We start from the raw sequence: 14,183 nt of genomic DNA, 5'->3' as shown, positions 1-14,183 counted from the left end.
GTTGTTTTTTGTGGGGGTAGGGATGGGGGAGGGAGTGGCTATTATGAATAAAGCTTCTACCAAAAAAAAAAAAAAGGGAAAAGATCGCATCATAAGATTATTGATGTCTTCTCTCATTTTATGTACCAGAAAGCTCAGATCCCTTGAATGTTCAAGTTTTCAGCTGCTGTGAAATACTAATCCCAATATTAACTGTCTTGCAGATTCCATTGTGATTGGATTTTGGGTTGGTCTTGCAGTCTTCGTAATTTTCATGTTTTTTGTGCTGACCTTGCTGACCAAGACAGGAGCTCCACACCAAGAGTAAGTTCGGGCCGTTCCTAAATGACTGTTAAGACCCACAGGAAACTGAAGAAACCGAAATAGTATCCAGGGCTGGGGTTACTTCCAGTTGATGGAGAGACGGGCCTGGTTATGGATTGGCTGCCTGGACTCAGGTACTTATGGGTGGGATCTGCCTTCTCCTGGCATTTTGCTGCTTGCCTCTGGAGCTTGTTTTCAAGTGGACCCTTATTAACCTGGGTTTCTTTGTTCTTTTGCATAGTCTTAATACGGATACAGGCATGATTTTTATATTGAAATATTCATTTGTTAAGATGTATTTCTCCTTTGTCCCCAAAGAATTTAGGTGACTCACCAGACTGAAAACAGTGAAAAAAGACAACAGCAAAGCAAGATGAAAACTAGTTTTTAAAAACATTTTAAGGAGCAGAGAAATAGTTGTTACAGAGTATTAGACTGAATCATTGATGATAAACACTGAGTTGAACACTTGAGTTTCCTTGAAATTAGGATAAAAAGGCAAATGCTAAGGATTATGTGATTTCTCATAGCAGGATAAAGACTATTTGTTTTGGGCTTTAGATTTAAGAAGGAACTTATTACATGGGTGCTTAAAGAACACTGAGTAACATCAGAAGGTATTCATTTAGTTATGGTTTGCAAAAATCTCAGAAATGTTTTAGAGAATTTTTTTTATTCGAACTCTTTTTAAAAAGAGAAAAATAACATGTTGAATCCCTTTATACTTGACCCCAGCAGGCACAGGTAGCATACTCAAATTAGGTAATTAGAATAGCTTTTGTTGGAGAGACTATTCACAAGTTGTGGCCAGGGAGGAGGACAACCCTACAGGATAGGTGGCACCCCAGGGCTCGCAACACTGAGTAGATACCACCCCAGTCTGAAGGGGGACTGACTGGAACCCAGGAGTTCTGCAGAAAGGGCAACTGAGAGGAGCTGTGACTTTGAGTCTAAGAACACAGCTAACCCAATGAGACCTCTCAGAGATCTTACTTTCCTCCCCCTTCCTCCTCTCACACCATTGCTCCCATTGGCTGAACACAGCACAACCAGCAGCCAGACCTGCCATCAAAGATGGGGAAGGGTAGAAAGGGAGCTGGGGAATAAACTGAAGAAAGTTAGCACAAATCCTAACTTTTACATCCACTATCTCACATAATCTCTACAGCCTGGCAGCAGTATTCTTATTATTGTATTTCATTACTCAGTCTCCAGTGTCTGTTGTTTAGTCTCCAGCCTGCACTTGAACTATAGCAAATGCCTGGGTAAAGGGAACAGTTCTGCCTACAACTCAGCTATTTCCAGACATCAGGGTCTGGAAAAAGATTAAACACATTTTAAATGAAAGGAAAATACCATTTTATTGAAGCATATGAAGACATATGGTTGAGAAACTCTTTAACAGCCACTGAAAAGCTGCTAAAGACATATGAACTCTCCCTTTCTCTTTCCATGTCCTCATAGACATCTGCGCATGCCTTTGCTTCTCTTATATTGGTCCACGGGATTTGAAAATGTGGTGTCAATTGCAACAGTAGTAAGAGAAGCCAAGAACAAACTCAGATTAGGGCACATCTCATAGAGTGGTCAGGGAATAATAATACCCTATTATCTTCCTTTTCCTCCAAGGGACAGATGGATTTTTGCAGGGCTATTGAGACGGATTTATTTGATGTAGGATGCAGGCAATTTTATAGATGAAAACACTAGCCCAAAATAGAACATGACCTCCTGCAATGGTTAATTTTATATGTCAACTTGGCTAGGCCATGGTACCCAGGTATTTGGTCAAACATTTTTCTAGATGTTTTGCGGTTATTTTTTTAAATTAGATTATTTAAATCAATATTCTTTGAGTAAAGCAGATCATCTTCTGTAATTGGGTAGTCCTTCTCCAATCAACGGAAGGCTTTTCTAGAGACAGACTGACCTGCCTCTAGCAAAAAGGAATCTGGCAAAAGACTGTTTTCAGACTTGAACTGCAACTCTGCCCTAGGTGTACAGCCTCTTGGCCTTCCTGCAGATTTTGGACTTGCCAATCTCCACAACCACATAGACCAATTCCTTAAAATAAATCTGTCTCTCCTTCTCTCTGTAGACAGATAGAAAGACAGATAGATGATAGATAGATAGATAGATGAAAGATGATAGGTAGATAGAAAGATACATACACACAAACACACACACACACACACACACACACACTCACCTCCTCTCACTCACTCACTCATTCACCTATTGCTTCTGTTTTCTGGAGAATCCTGACTACTACGTTTCCTTAATATGTCTTGATGACCTTGGTGATCTCAGTGACTTGCATTTCCATTCTTCCAATTGGCAGTTCAGGCCTACTGCAAATGGTTTCTCTTTTGACAGTGGTTTTGAAAAATCCCAATCAAAGAACAGGGGTCATTGTAACTCTACATGCTATTAATGAGGTTTAGGAGAAAATCTAAACTTTTTTTACTTTTAGTAAAATAATGGATCAGCCCTCGGGCTGCACCTTAAATAATTTTTATGAGTCTGGTGCAGTGTAAGACATGGCATTTGGTTGCAGTCTATCATAATAGAAAACTGAAAGAAACAGACATGTGGAAAAATCCCTATATGGATCAGTTAAACAAGCTTTTAGATCTTAGTAAACTTGACATTTATTTGGCAGAAATTTTCTCTAAAATGAATATTATTTTTTCATTCAGCCAACTTTAATGTAAAACAACCAATTTTAAATTTGCCTGTGATAATTAGGCATTGAGGAAAGAATTAAAAATCATTGAGAATAATGAGAGCTTTTTAAAAAAAAAAATTACCATATGCCAAGGTCTGCTATTCACTTTATATGTATAATCTCATTAAGTACTCATGGGAAGATGAAGTAGTAAACCTTTTAAGTATTCTCACTTTACAGATGAGAAAAATGAGGCTGAACCACTTGTCTGAGGTCTCACAGGTAAAAACAAACAAACAAAAACAAAACAAAACAAAACTGTGGAGCGAGTCCTCAAACTAAAGACTCTTTGACTCTGAAATTCTTGTTATGAACCACTACATTAAATTATTTCATATCAGTAATTTTTAACCTCCCCTTTCTATCGAATGAAAGATATTAGTAAGCAATTAGATTTGTTCTTTTATCACATACTGGACCAAGCATGGGCCCCAGAGTCATACATTTCCGGATTTACTTACTGAAACTTTGGGCTGGATTTTTAACCTCTTTATGTTTGAGATTCGTCATCTGTAAAAATAAATAGTATCTGCCTCCTAGGATTTGGGAAAGATTAAGCGAGCTAACGCCTGTAGAGCTGCTGGCGTACCCTGGGCTCACAGTGGCACTCAGTAAAGATTAGTTCACTCCTTCAGTGTTAGTGGAAGTCCTGGTGAGAGCTGAAATGTCTATGCAAAGAGCAGGAGAGAGAAGAAGCTCATCTTCCCCTGCGACAGCCAGGTCCTAAGCATTCATGCAGCAGCTACACTTGTCAAAACGTTGCCTCATTCAACCCCAGCTTCAGCTTGAGTGTGTCTCTCAGTAAAACAGTAAGATGAATTTGGAAAGGAGACTCAGTGGAGGACCATGGTGATGGGTCAGAAGGGACCGACATGTCGGAATTCTGACTGTTTTATATATCAAGCTCTCTTGGTAGTTTGTTACCAAGGATATCTTTGGTAACTTCCTCAAGTAGGATATCAGGTAGCACACTTTTAGAATGTGACTCCGCTGTTCTGTTTAAGATACCTGATCAAGTCTGCAAGCTCAAAATGAACTAGTGCTGAATCTACAACTTAACTCTATCTTTTTCCCCATGGAGGCAACTCAGGGCAGGGCTGAGTGGCTCACGAAGATCTCATCACTACTGACATCTGGGAAGAGTATGTGCATCCCTTTGACAGGGGTGAGGCCCAAGGATGGCAGAGACCACAACCCCTGCCCCAGCTTCGTGTGCCCATTCCTTCAACAGACATCACTGATCAATTGTGTTATCTTCCCTGCGTAGCTAATACTTTGCTTCAGAATCATTTTCAAACCACCACTCCAGGCAGCCATCAGGAAAAATCACTGTTTTCCCGAGAAAGAACATATATTTGACATCCGTGGATGGACCTTCATTTATTAGCTTTGGATTGCAGGGCTGAGATCAATTCAACTACGCAGAGCCAATGACACTACAATAAAATGGGCAAGTTTTCCCCTTGAAGTTTTCATCTTGGGATCATATTAGATTAATAATTTCAGTTCTGGGATCAATGACTACGGAGTGACTTCTGTTAAGGGAGGAAATGTGCAGCAATCAGACTAGGTTATGAGACAGTACCAACTCCCAAATCTCAGTATAACACAACCCAGACTCATTTCTTGCTCAAGTTACATATCTTCCAGGGGTTGGCACGAGCTTCTCCACTTGTAGATACATTGTCCCCACTTCCCAGCTTTCTTGATTACTGTGAGGGGCAAGAAAAGCCTGGTGATCTCACCCCTGCTCCCTGTTCTTCATCCGTTCCTCTCATAGCTCATTGGTCAGAACTAGCCACGCCCACCTGAGCCCAGGCTCGGAAGGGGAAACTGAATCCAGAAGGAGAAGCCAACCAGATATTGGTGCTCACTAGTGAAGTACACCGCAGAGGGAGAAATGCTATCACAAAGCGACATCCATCACCTTTCTTAAAAGCTTTTAGGCCCAAGATGTAGCTTTAATGGGGATTATTTTCCTCATGGAATATTTGCTATTCTGTGATGGGGGTGGGTGGGGGGGACCTCTTATCTGGATTCTTTATGGATAGTGATGATTAAAGAACCATTTTCCCCTACTTTCTCAGCTAAAGAGCCATTTATTCTCTTTGCTGTCTTGTTAAAGCATTATAGCCCCATTATCATAAATCTGCCAGAGAGAGAGAGTTACAGGAAAGGCTTAGATCGCATTTTTATGTTGAATATTTTGGAATTCTTAAAAAATATATATCAAGCCCAGACGTCATATATCTCATATACCCTCCTTCGTAGCCTTTGCTAAGTGCACTTTGTCAGGTGTTGTGTGTGTGGGGATGGGAGGAAGGTGTTCTTCATTAGGGGCTCATGACTTTGTAAAAATGGAAATTACATTTTACCTTGAGTTGCAATTTACCTGAATATGGCATTCACTAAAAGATGAATATAGTACAACTAAAAGCTAATAGCAGGAAAGTGTCAGCTTTCAAGGTGTTTGATAGTGACCCAGGTCATAGGAACTAGTTGGCAGAATGCAGATGCAGTGAGTAGTTCCCGAGGAGGTCCTGTCATTTGGAGGTGTCTAGATGTCTATCACTACCAACAGGCAGAAAATTCGACTATTTTATGTATCTGATTTCATTTATCCACCTTCGTTCAGGAGTTACTTTTAGTTACCCATCACTTAAGAGGTGTTTACTGAGTGCACAGCTGCGGGCTTGCACAGGGCTATGCCAAAGGTCATCCTAAGGAAGCACAATCTTCCATGCCCCAGAGAGACTGACATCTTCCTGCTAAGTTCCACCGACTGCTAATGCAACCAAATGGTGCTTCTACACACAGAGAAGTGTTTGGTTGGAATCTCTACCTGGTCTAATTACATGAGATAAAGCTCTTAGCATAGGCTATGGCTCCATAAATGTTAGTGGTTATTACTATTTTCTCAGGTTGTTAAGTACAGAAACTTTCACTCTTATTAGGTCTTCGTTTATCTTACACATTTTTAAAAGTCCACGGGAAATACCAGACGCCCGCAGCTGGTCTGCCCACCGCTTTTCACGAGCAGGGCAAACCTAAGGAGAGTTGTGGGCTTGCTAAGACTCTTTGTATAGCAGCAGATACTTCATTTTTAAAAACTAGTCATAAATCTAGAAAATCCTAAGGGGAATAACCCAGAACATTATGGGATTTTTTTTCCTCTGCCAATAGAAGTGGGAGGAGTCTGTCCTCCTGATCTGATTCGTCTTTGGGTCACAGAGGAAGGTAACACTTCACTAAACACTGGAGGTGGCTGTGTCTCTCATGGGAATCAGGGCTTCAGACCACCCTGCAGATAAGCCATTCAGAACACCGATTGGGGATCTAATGGCTGCAAGGCCCTTTGAGAGATGCAAAGATAAATAAAATACAGACTAGCAGATAGGAGAGAAAAGACTGCATACAAATAGCTCTGACAGGAGCCAGGAAGGGATACAATCTCTAAGAGAAGGTCAGTAAAAATACAGAAGCGGCACAGGGGAGAGACAGATTCCTGCCTCCATGGAAATCAGAGAGTCTCCATGAGGCAGTGATGTTTGAATTGGACAGTGAAGAAGGTATTTGATTTTGGCAGACAAAGAGGAGTAGAATGAACAGCACAAGTAAAGGCACACAGAGGGACAGTCCTGAGTGCCTCAGGGGACAGTCAGGTCCCATGTGGCTGGACTTTAGGAGAGGACTGGTGAAAGAGAACACTGGAAAGGCCAGCGGATATGAGGGTGGAGGGTCTGAAATATAAGGCAGAAGAGTTTGGGGAGTCAGAGTTTGTGAGAAGGAGAATTCCATGGAAGTGAATGAAAGTCACTGTCAGAGAACAGGATGGATCCTCACATTAAAGGCTCTCTGCTCAGGTTCAGATTATTCCACAGGGAGAGAGAATACATGACACAACCCGTGGTGAGAAAAAGAAAAGACTAAGAATCAGAACAGTCTGAAGAGTCTTTTTGTTCTGGCTGCTGCAGTTCAGTGATGTTGCAATCATTGGTTAAGTTCAAATTGCATTTCTTATAACAAGCTGAAAACGAGGGGTATAAATTCTTAAAACAAATAAGTGAAACAAATAATTTTAAGGTTCAAGTTTCTATCAAAATAAACAATTGTAACTTTTTAAAGGTTAGGTTGGCACAGGAGTACTCCTGAATACATCAGCTAGGATTCAATTTCATGATAACAGGATATAGAATAGGTAGGACTGAGACAAAAATAAAGGCACTAAAATTCTTGGTGATTCTAAATTGTCTAAAAATTGTCTTCGTCTGTTTAGTCTGCCATCACAGAATGCCATAGACAAGGTGGTTTATAAGTAACAAATTATTTCTCACAATTTGGAGCTGAGAAGTCCAAGATCAGAGTGCTGGCAGGTTCAGTGTCTGTCGAGAACCTGTTTCCTGGTTCATAGATGGCGATCTTCTCACTGTGTCTTCATATGGAGGAAGGAGTGAGGGAGCTCTCTGGTGCTTCTTTTATAAGGGCATTAATCTCATTATCAGAGCTCCACCATCATGACTTAATCACCTCTCAAAGGTCCTATCTTCCAATACCATCACATAGGGTATTAAATTCTGACCTATGAATTTTGGAGGGACACATACATTCATCTCTAGAACAAATATTCTTCATTCTTTTTTTTTTTTATGATACTTATAACAAGGTGTTAATTGCTAGCTCAGTCAACATATCAAAGTTTCTCATTATTTCAATGTTGCAGTTATTGAAGCTTGTGGCTTCTGGTTTCAACCATAATTTTAATCAAGCTGAAATTTATGATGTTTGGCTTTTGTAATTTCTAATTTTCACAGGCATAACCAAAGCACATTCTTCATTAGATTTATTCCTAAGTATTCTATTTTTTTTTATGCTATTGTCAATGGAATTATTTTTTTAGTTTTCTTATTGTTTGTTAGTATGTAGAAATACTACGATGAATTTTATATAAGATCAATTTGTAACCATAGTGCTGGGATAAACATAAGGAAAAAATGAACTTTGTCCCCTATCTCAGTATAGATCATATACCCAGAAAGCTCCTTAGAACAGCTCTGTCCAATAGAACTTTCTGTGACGATGGAAACATTCTCTGTGCTGTCCAATCAGGTAGCCACTAGTCACAAGTGCTTATTGAGCACTTGAAATGTGAATACCAGGAAATCAAGTTTTAAAGTTTACTTAATTTTACTTAATTTAAATTTAAATAGGCACCTGTGGCAAGTGGGTACTTACTGTATTGGACACTATTATTCTAGAAGAAAGCATAGAGAATATCTTCGTGATTTTAGGGTTGGCAATTATTTATTAGAGAGGATATAAAGGCAATAAACATAAAAGTTAACAAATTGAACTTAACCGAAACTTAGAGCTTCTGCTCATCAGAAGACATTTTTAAGAAAAGAAAATACAAATCACAGATCAAGAGAAAATCTTTGCAAAAAATATATCTAACAGAAGACTTTTATTCTGGATATATTACAAGAGAAAATGTTTGGAATATATATATATATATATATATATATATATATATATATATATATATATATATATATATAAATTTCTGACAAAGGACCTATATTCAGAATATATTACCAGACTTCTACAAATCAATAACTAAAAACAACCCAATTTAAAAAATGGGCGAAAGACTCATACAGTCACTTCATAAAAGAAGATAAACCAATAGCCAATAAGGACATGAAAAGATACTTGATATTATTATACATCAGAGAAGTACACATTAAAATCACAGTGAGGTGACATTTCACTCCCATGAGAATGGCTAACATTAAAAAGACTGACAACACCAAATGTTGACAAGGATGTAGAACAACTCTAATTCTTATATACTGTGGTGAGAGTATAAAACAGCACAACCACTTTGAAAAATTCTCCATGGTTTCTTATAAAGTTAAGCCCACATGTACTAATGACCCAGTAATTCTACTCTTAGGCATGTACTCAAGAGCGATAAAAACATATATTTACAGAGAGAATTTTCAAGAATGTTCATAGCAGTTTTACTTACAACTTTAAATGGGAAACAATTCAAATGGCCTTTAACAGGAAAATGAATAAAGAAATTGTAGTGTATTTATACAATGGAATTATACTGAGCAAGGAAAAGGATAAACTTGTTAAGTGCAACAACATAGATGAACCTCAGAAACACTGAGGAAAAGAATACAGGCACAAAAAGCTATATATTGATTCCACTTGTATGAATTTCAAGAACAGGCTACACTGATCTGTGGTGATAAAAATCCAAACAGACTGCCTGTTGGAAGTGGAAATGGACTGGAAGGTCAAGAACAGGCAAAGCTGATTAATGGAAAAGAGATCAGAGCAGTGTATCCTAAAGGGGGTGGACATGGAATGGAAGGATAAAAGAAATATTCAGTATATCTTGATTGAGGGTAGTGGTTACATGGGTATATAAATTAATAAAAACATATTGAATTTTATACTTGTGATCTATGAGTTTCAGTATGTAAATATTACCCAGTGGTAGGATGACTAGAAACTGCATTGAAGCAGGCTGTGTCCGTGATCACGGGTTTTCACATACAGGTCTTCTAGTTTATTAGGCAAGGAAAGAGGAATAAAAGGACTATCTATTGAGTATTTAATGCTTACCAGAGTCTAAGACTACAAAGATGAACTTTTCTCTTGTTCTCAGAGAGGGAGAATCAGACCAATTGCACTGCCATCACACCAAGAGATCATGGTGGGTGCTGTCTTGGCTCTGTCCTAAGGAGGCATAAAGCTCTGTGTGCCTTTGTTCTTCAGCAAGGGTAATTAATGGACCCAATTCTTAATCCTGAGAAAATGTGGCCTGTATGATGGAAGGGCTGCTGCACACAGATGGCTTTTTGGGTCTGCTTTCACACTCAGCTGATGCTCCAGACAGGCAGAAAAGCTGTTACTCAGAGCTTCTTAGCCCTGCCATTGGGGAATGGTGCGGGCCCCAGCAATCTTATTCATGCTTTTTTTTCCCCAAATGTTTTAAGCCCTTCTTTTTGCCAGCTAACATTTTAGCTTATTAGGTCACGGGTTGCTGGCACCCTCATCTCTGTTCTCAAACATCTTTTAAACAAGAGTGAAGTGACAAAGAAAATCACCCACTAAAATGTAAGACCACTTAAATTTGCATGAGAGCAGAAGTCATTCAGAGTCTTCCTAAAGTGATTGTTCTTTAAATTCTGAACACGTGACCTACTGCATGTCATACTCTTGTGTAAATAAATGATCTTCACATTACTTCTGCTCAGTGGGCAGTGAGATTTGTTCACTAGACTTATTACTAAAAGGAAAATCTCAGGCTTCTGAGAGAAATTTCTTGTGTGATATCACCCTGGTAATCACGGTAGGAGATCGATCTGATGGACTGCAGAATTTCTAGGGTTATTGATCTCTGAAATGCAGGTGACAGTTGATAACTTATTGTTTCGTAAATATGATCGGATTTTCCAGACCTGTAGATTGAATCTATGCTCTTCCCACTCCTGTCACTAACTGGTTGTGAGACTGAAGTGGGCAATCTGATTGCTCCTTACCTTAGCTTGTGCATTTGTAAATTTGGTATAGTAATTTTTGCCCTAAGTGACTGCACTGGTCAGTTTTGAAAATCGAGTGAGATAAATGTATATGACAGTACTTTGAGAAACGTGAAATCATCTCTGCGAGATAATATTGTCATTGTTTAGACTGGCCTGATGTAGGTCAGTTGCTCTAAACTTGAGCATGAGTAGTGATCCTGGAGATTCTATAAAAATATAGATTACTGGATTCTACTTCCAGAAATTCTGAGGGTCTGAAACTCAGGATTCTACCTTTTAAGAAGGACTTCAAGTAATGACAATACAGATGATTGAAGAGTCCCGCTGAGAAATGCTGGTGTATGATGGAGAATATCAGGAGATCCCTCAGCAAGATGTCTCTTTGCAGGAAGGTCCATGGGCCCTCATCTTGAGGCTTTTGCCTTGGGTTTATTTGTACATGTTCAGAAATACTGTCTCTCAGTTCTGATGTTTGTCTGCATGCTCTGTACAGGGACTTGCACTCAATACATGCTCAGTGGAAATATGCCAGCCTGCCCTACATGCCGAAAACCAGGATTCTGTAGGAGAATGGGCTGGAGTGTAAGCCATCTTTTATTTCACTTTTCTTCACAGCAATGCAGAGTCTTCAGAGAAGAGATTCAGAATGAACAGCTTTGTGTCAGACTTTGGAAGACCACTGGAGCCGGATAAGGTGTTTTTTCGACAGGGCAATGAGGAATCCAGGTCTCTCTTTCATTGCTACATTAATGAAGTAGAACACTTGGATAAGGCCAAAATTTGTCAGCAGACCACAGCCCTTGACAATGACGTTCAACTCCAGGAAGTCATCAGAAGCAGCGAGCGGCCAGAGGAGGAGCTAAATAGGCTCATGAAATTTGACATCCCCAACTTTGTAAACACGGACCAGAACTCCTCCTTTGGAGATGATGATCTTCTGATTTCAGAACAGCCTATTGTTCTAGAAAATAAGCCAGTTTCCCAGAGCTCACACAAAGACCTGGATTGAGAAACATGCTCTGTAAAGTATCTTCCTGAAGATGTTGGATCTGTGTGTGTCTACCAAGAAAACTCCACTCAGCAAGGGTAATAAACTGTGCGCATGCTTGTGTGTGTGAGAGAAAGAGAGAGACAAAGAGACAGAGACAGAGAGAGATAAAGACAGAGAGCCCCTCAGAAGAGAGCCGATTAAGCCATGTTTTATGCCTTTACATATTTGGGACTTTTTTGGGGAATAATGTACACTGTCTCATCTTGTTGAAAAATTTGGCCACATGCTCAGTGTCAGCATTCCTCGGGGTGGCAGTTATCATACTGCATTCCACTCTGGCCCTGCCGCTACCATGCTCTACCTTTAGCAAGTTGCCTTACACCTCTGGGCTGCCACATTTCTAACTGTAAGGTGAGGAGTCTGGAGTAGGTAATCTATCCCACCTCTAATATTTTATGAACTTATGAGTTTGTATCCAGACAAGGCTGGGATATATACATAAAGCATTAGAAATGAGGGTGCTGCCACCTCTTACTGTAGGATCCCCCAAATGTCTGCACCTTCCACTCTTAACTGATTGCAGCTTTCATTAGGAACCTGAGTTTCTACTAGGACGTCAGGAGACTCGTCTCACACAGTCACTGTGGGCAACATTTCTGTTGGTTGTGCTGAAACAGCTTTTCTGAGAATCTCTGCCACCCAGGCTCAAATCTGGGGACGGCCCTACCCCCTGCCCTCAAGGAGTCCTAATTCATGTTACATCGCATGGCACTTCTGTCCCCAAGGAATGTAGGAAAGATTATCAGCTGAGTGAAGGGGGTGACTTTTGTGTATCTCTGTGTTGATGTATCTGCATCTGGTCACACTGCTGTGCCATTGGCTACTGAACAAGAAAAGTGCATTTGCATGCTGCCTATTTATTTGGTTAGATGTGTAGGTGATGGTCATCTGGCTAGTATGTGGCTTTGAGCTGAGATGGTGAATGGGTGCTAAATACCCCGCCAACAGATATTCAGGGTGGCCTGGTGCAACACAGAGTTAAACCTGCACACTGGTATCAGAAACAATTGGTTGGTTTCTCACTCTGTCAGTTGCATGCATGGCCGGCCAGCTGCTAATCTCTGGGTGGCATTTCATTATGAATTTGTTCACCACTTGTCTTGCTAAAAAATAAATGTATTTGATTGCACAAGAATTTCCTCTGGTTCTTTGTTTTTATACATCCACGTTTTTTATTTCCTTCTTAAAATTATTCCTTGTTTATAATGCCTCCTAACTTCTATAATTAGTAATTATCCCACCAAAAGAAATCCCTTTCCTATAATGTCTTTGGAGGGAAATATCATCCTTTAAGACTCTAACACTAAACAAAGCAAGGAGTGAAATATTTTTTGTAATTAAAGCTGCTTTAACACATTTTTGCAAAAAAAAAAAACTTGCTGTTTTTATGACTATTTTCAGAAAAGAGAGCAAGAGTAGTGAAGAATGCTGATTTTATTAACTTCTACGAATATGAATATTATTCATAATTTATCTAACCAAATATAAACCATGAGCTATTTCTTATTAAGATTCAAAGCTATTTAAATGGTATCTTATTTAGAAATAGATTTATTACAAGACTGAAGAACATTTAAAAGTTGGAAAAACACCCATGACTATATCATTTTTATGAACTAAATGTCAAGAACTGTGAAGGATCTAGGATTTTACCCCTCTTGAAGCTAACAAGTTAGCCTGGCACAACTTTCTGGGTGCTGGCAGAAGACCCTTGGGGCAGAGAAAAGAAGTTCGTTACAGCACAGCAGGTAGTGTGTGCTTTATGTTCATGTCGATTCCTGAATTCATTTCCTTTTGCTGCTGTAACAAAGTGCCACAAACTTTGCACCTTAAAGCAAAACAGATTTGTTCTCTCAGAACTCTAGAGTGCGGAAGTCCAAAATCAGTTTTAGTGGGCTAAAATCAAGGTATCATCAGGGCTGTGTTTCATCGGGAGGATCTAGGGAAGAATCCATTTCCTTACCTTTTCTAGCTTCCAGAGGCTGCTCATGGCCCTGTATCCAGCAACCTCTGCTTCTACTTTACGTCTCTGTTTCTGACCATCCTGCCTGTTAGGAGGACCACTGTGATTATGTTGGACTACCCAGTATAATCTCCCATCCCAAGATCCTTAATCACATTGGCAAAGTGCCTTTGCCACATAAGTAACATTCAGAGGTTCTGGGGAGAAGGACATGGACATATTTCCCGGAAATTGGGGCAGTGCATTAACTTCTGGCCAATCTGTTTCCCAAAGATTTATATCTATCTCACATGTAAAATTCACTTATCTTGTCCCAATATCTTCTAAAGTTTCAATTATTACAGTATCAACTCAAAGTCCAATATATAGTCTAAATCTTATCAGCTCAAAAGTCCCATATCTCATCATCTTAATCATCTAAGGCAGGTATGAGTGAGACCCTGGGTATGATTGCCTTGGGGAAAATTTTCCATCTGTGGACCTATAAAACTAGGAAACATATTTGTTCCCAAATATCTGGAGTACCCAGAGAAAATCCATGCAGATATGGGGGGAACATGCAAACTCCATAGAGACAGT

At 39.6% G+C, this 14,183-nt stretch overlaps 1 protein-coding gene across 5 annotated transcripts in view; it reads left to right on the top strand.

The window, feature by feature from the left end:
- Positions 1 to 12,773, top strand: part of MRAP2 (melanocortin 2 receptor accessory protein 2) — a 39,649-nt gene extending 26,876 nt beyond the window's left edge. For 4 of the 5 annotated variants that reach the window (XM_039853312.1, XM_039853309.1, XM_039853311.1 and 1 more), the window contains 2 exons: positions 204 to 303; positions 11,206 to 12,773. In XM_039853312.1, coding sequence (XP_039709246.1) covers positions 254 to 303; positions 11,206 to 11,599 — 444 coding nt within the window. In that variant the 5' untranslated portion in view covers positions 204 to 253 and the 3' untranslated portion in view covers positions 11,600 to 12,773. The other variant, XM_039853313.1, reaches the window with a different exon arrangement.
- Positions 12,774 to 14,183: the final 1,410 nt, after the last annotated feature.

This window comes from Pteropus medius, unplaced genomic scaffold (assembly GCF_902729225.1).
Source record: "Pteropus medius unplaced genomic scaffold, Ma_sr-lr_union100, whole genome shotgun sequence".
Lineage (NCBI taxonomy): Eukaryota > Metazoa > Chordata > Mammalia > Chiroptera > Pteropodidae > Pteropus > Pteropus medius.
This window is presented reverse-complemented; position numbering and strand designations above follow the sequence as displayed.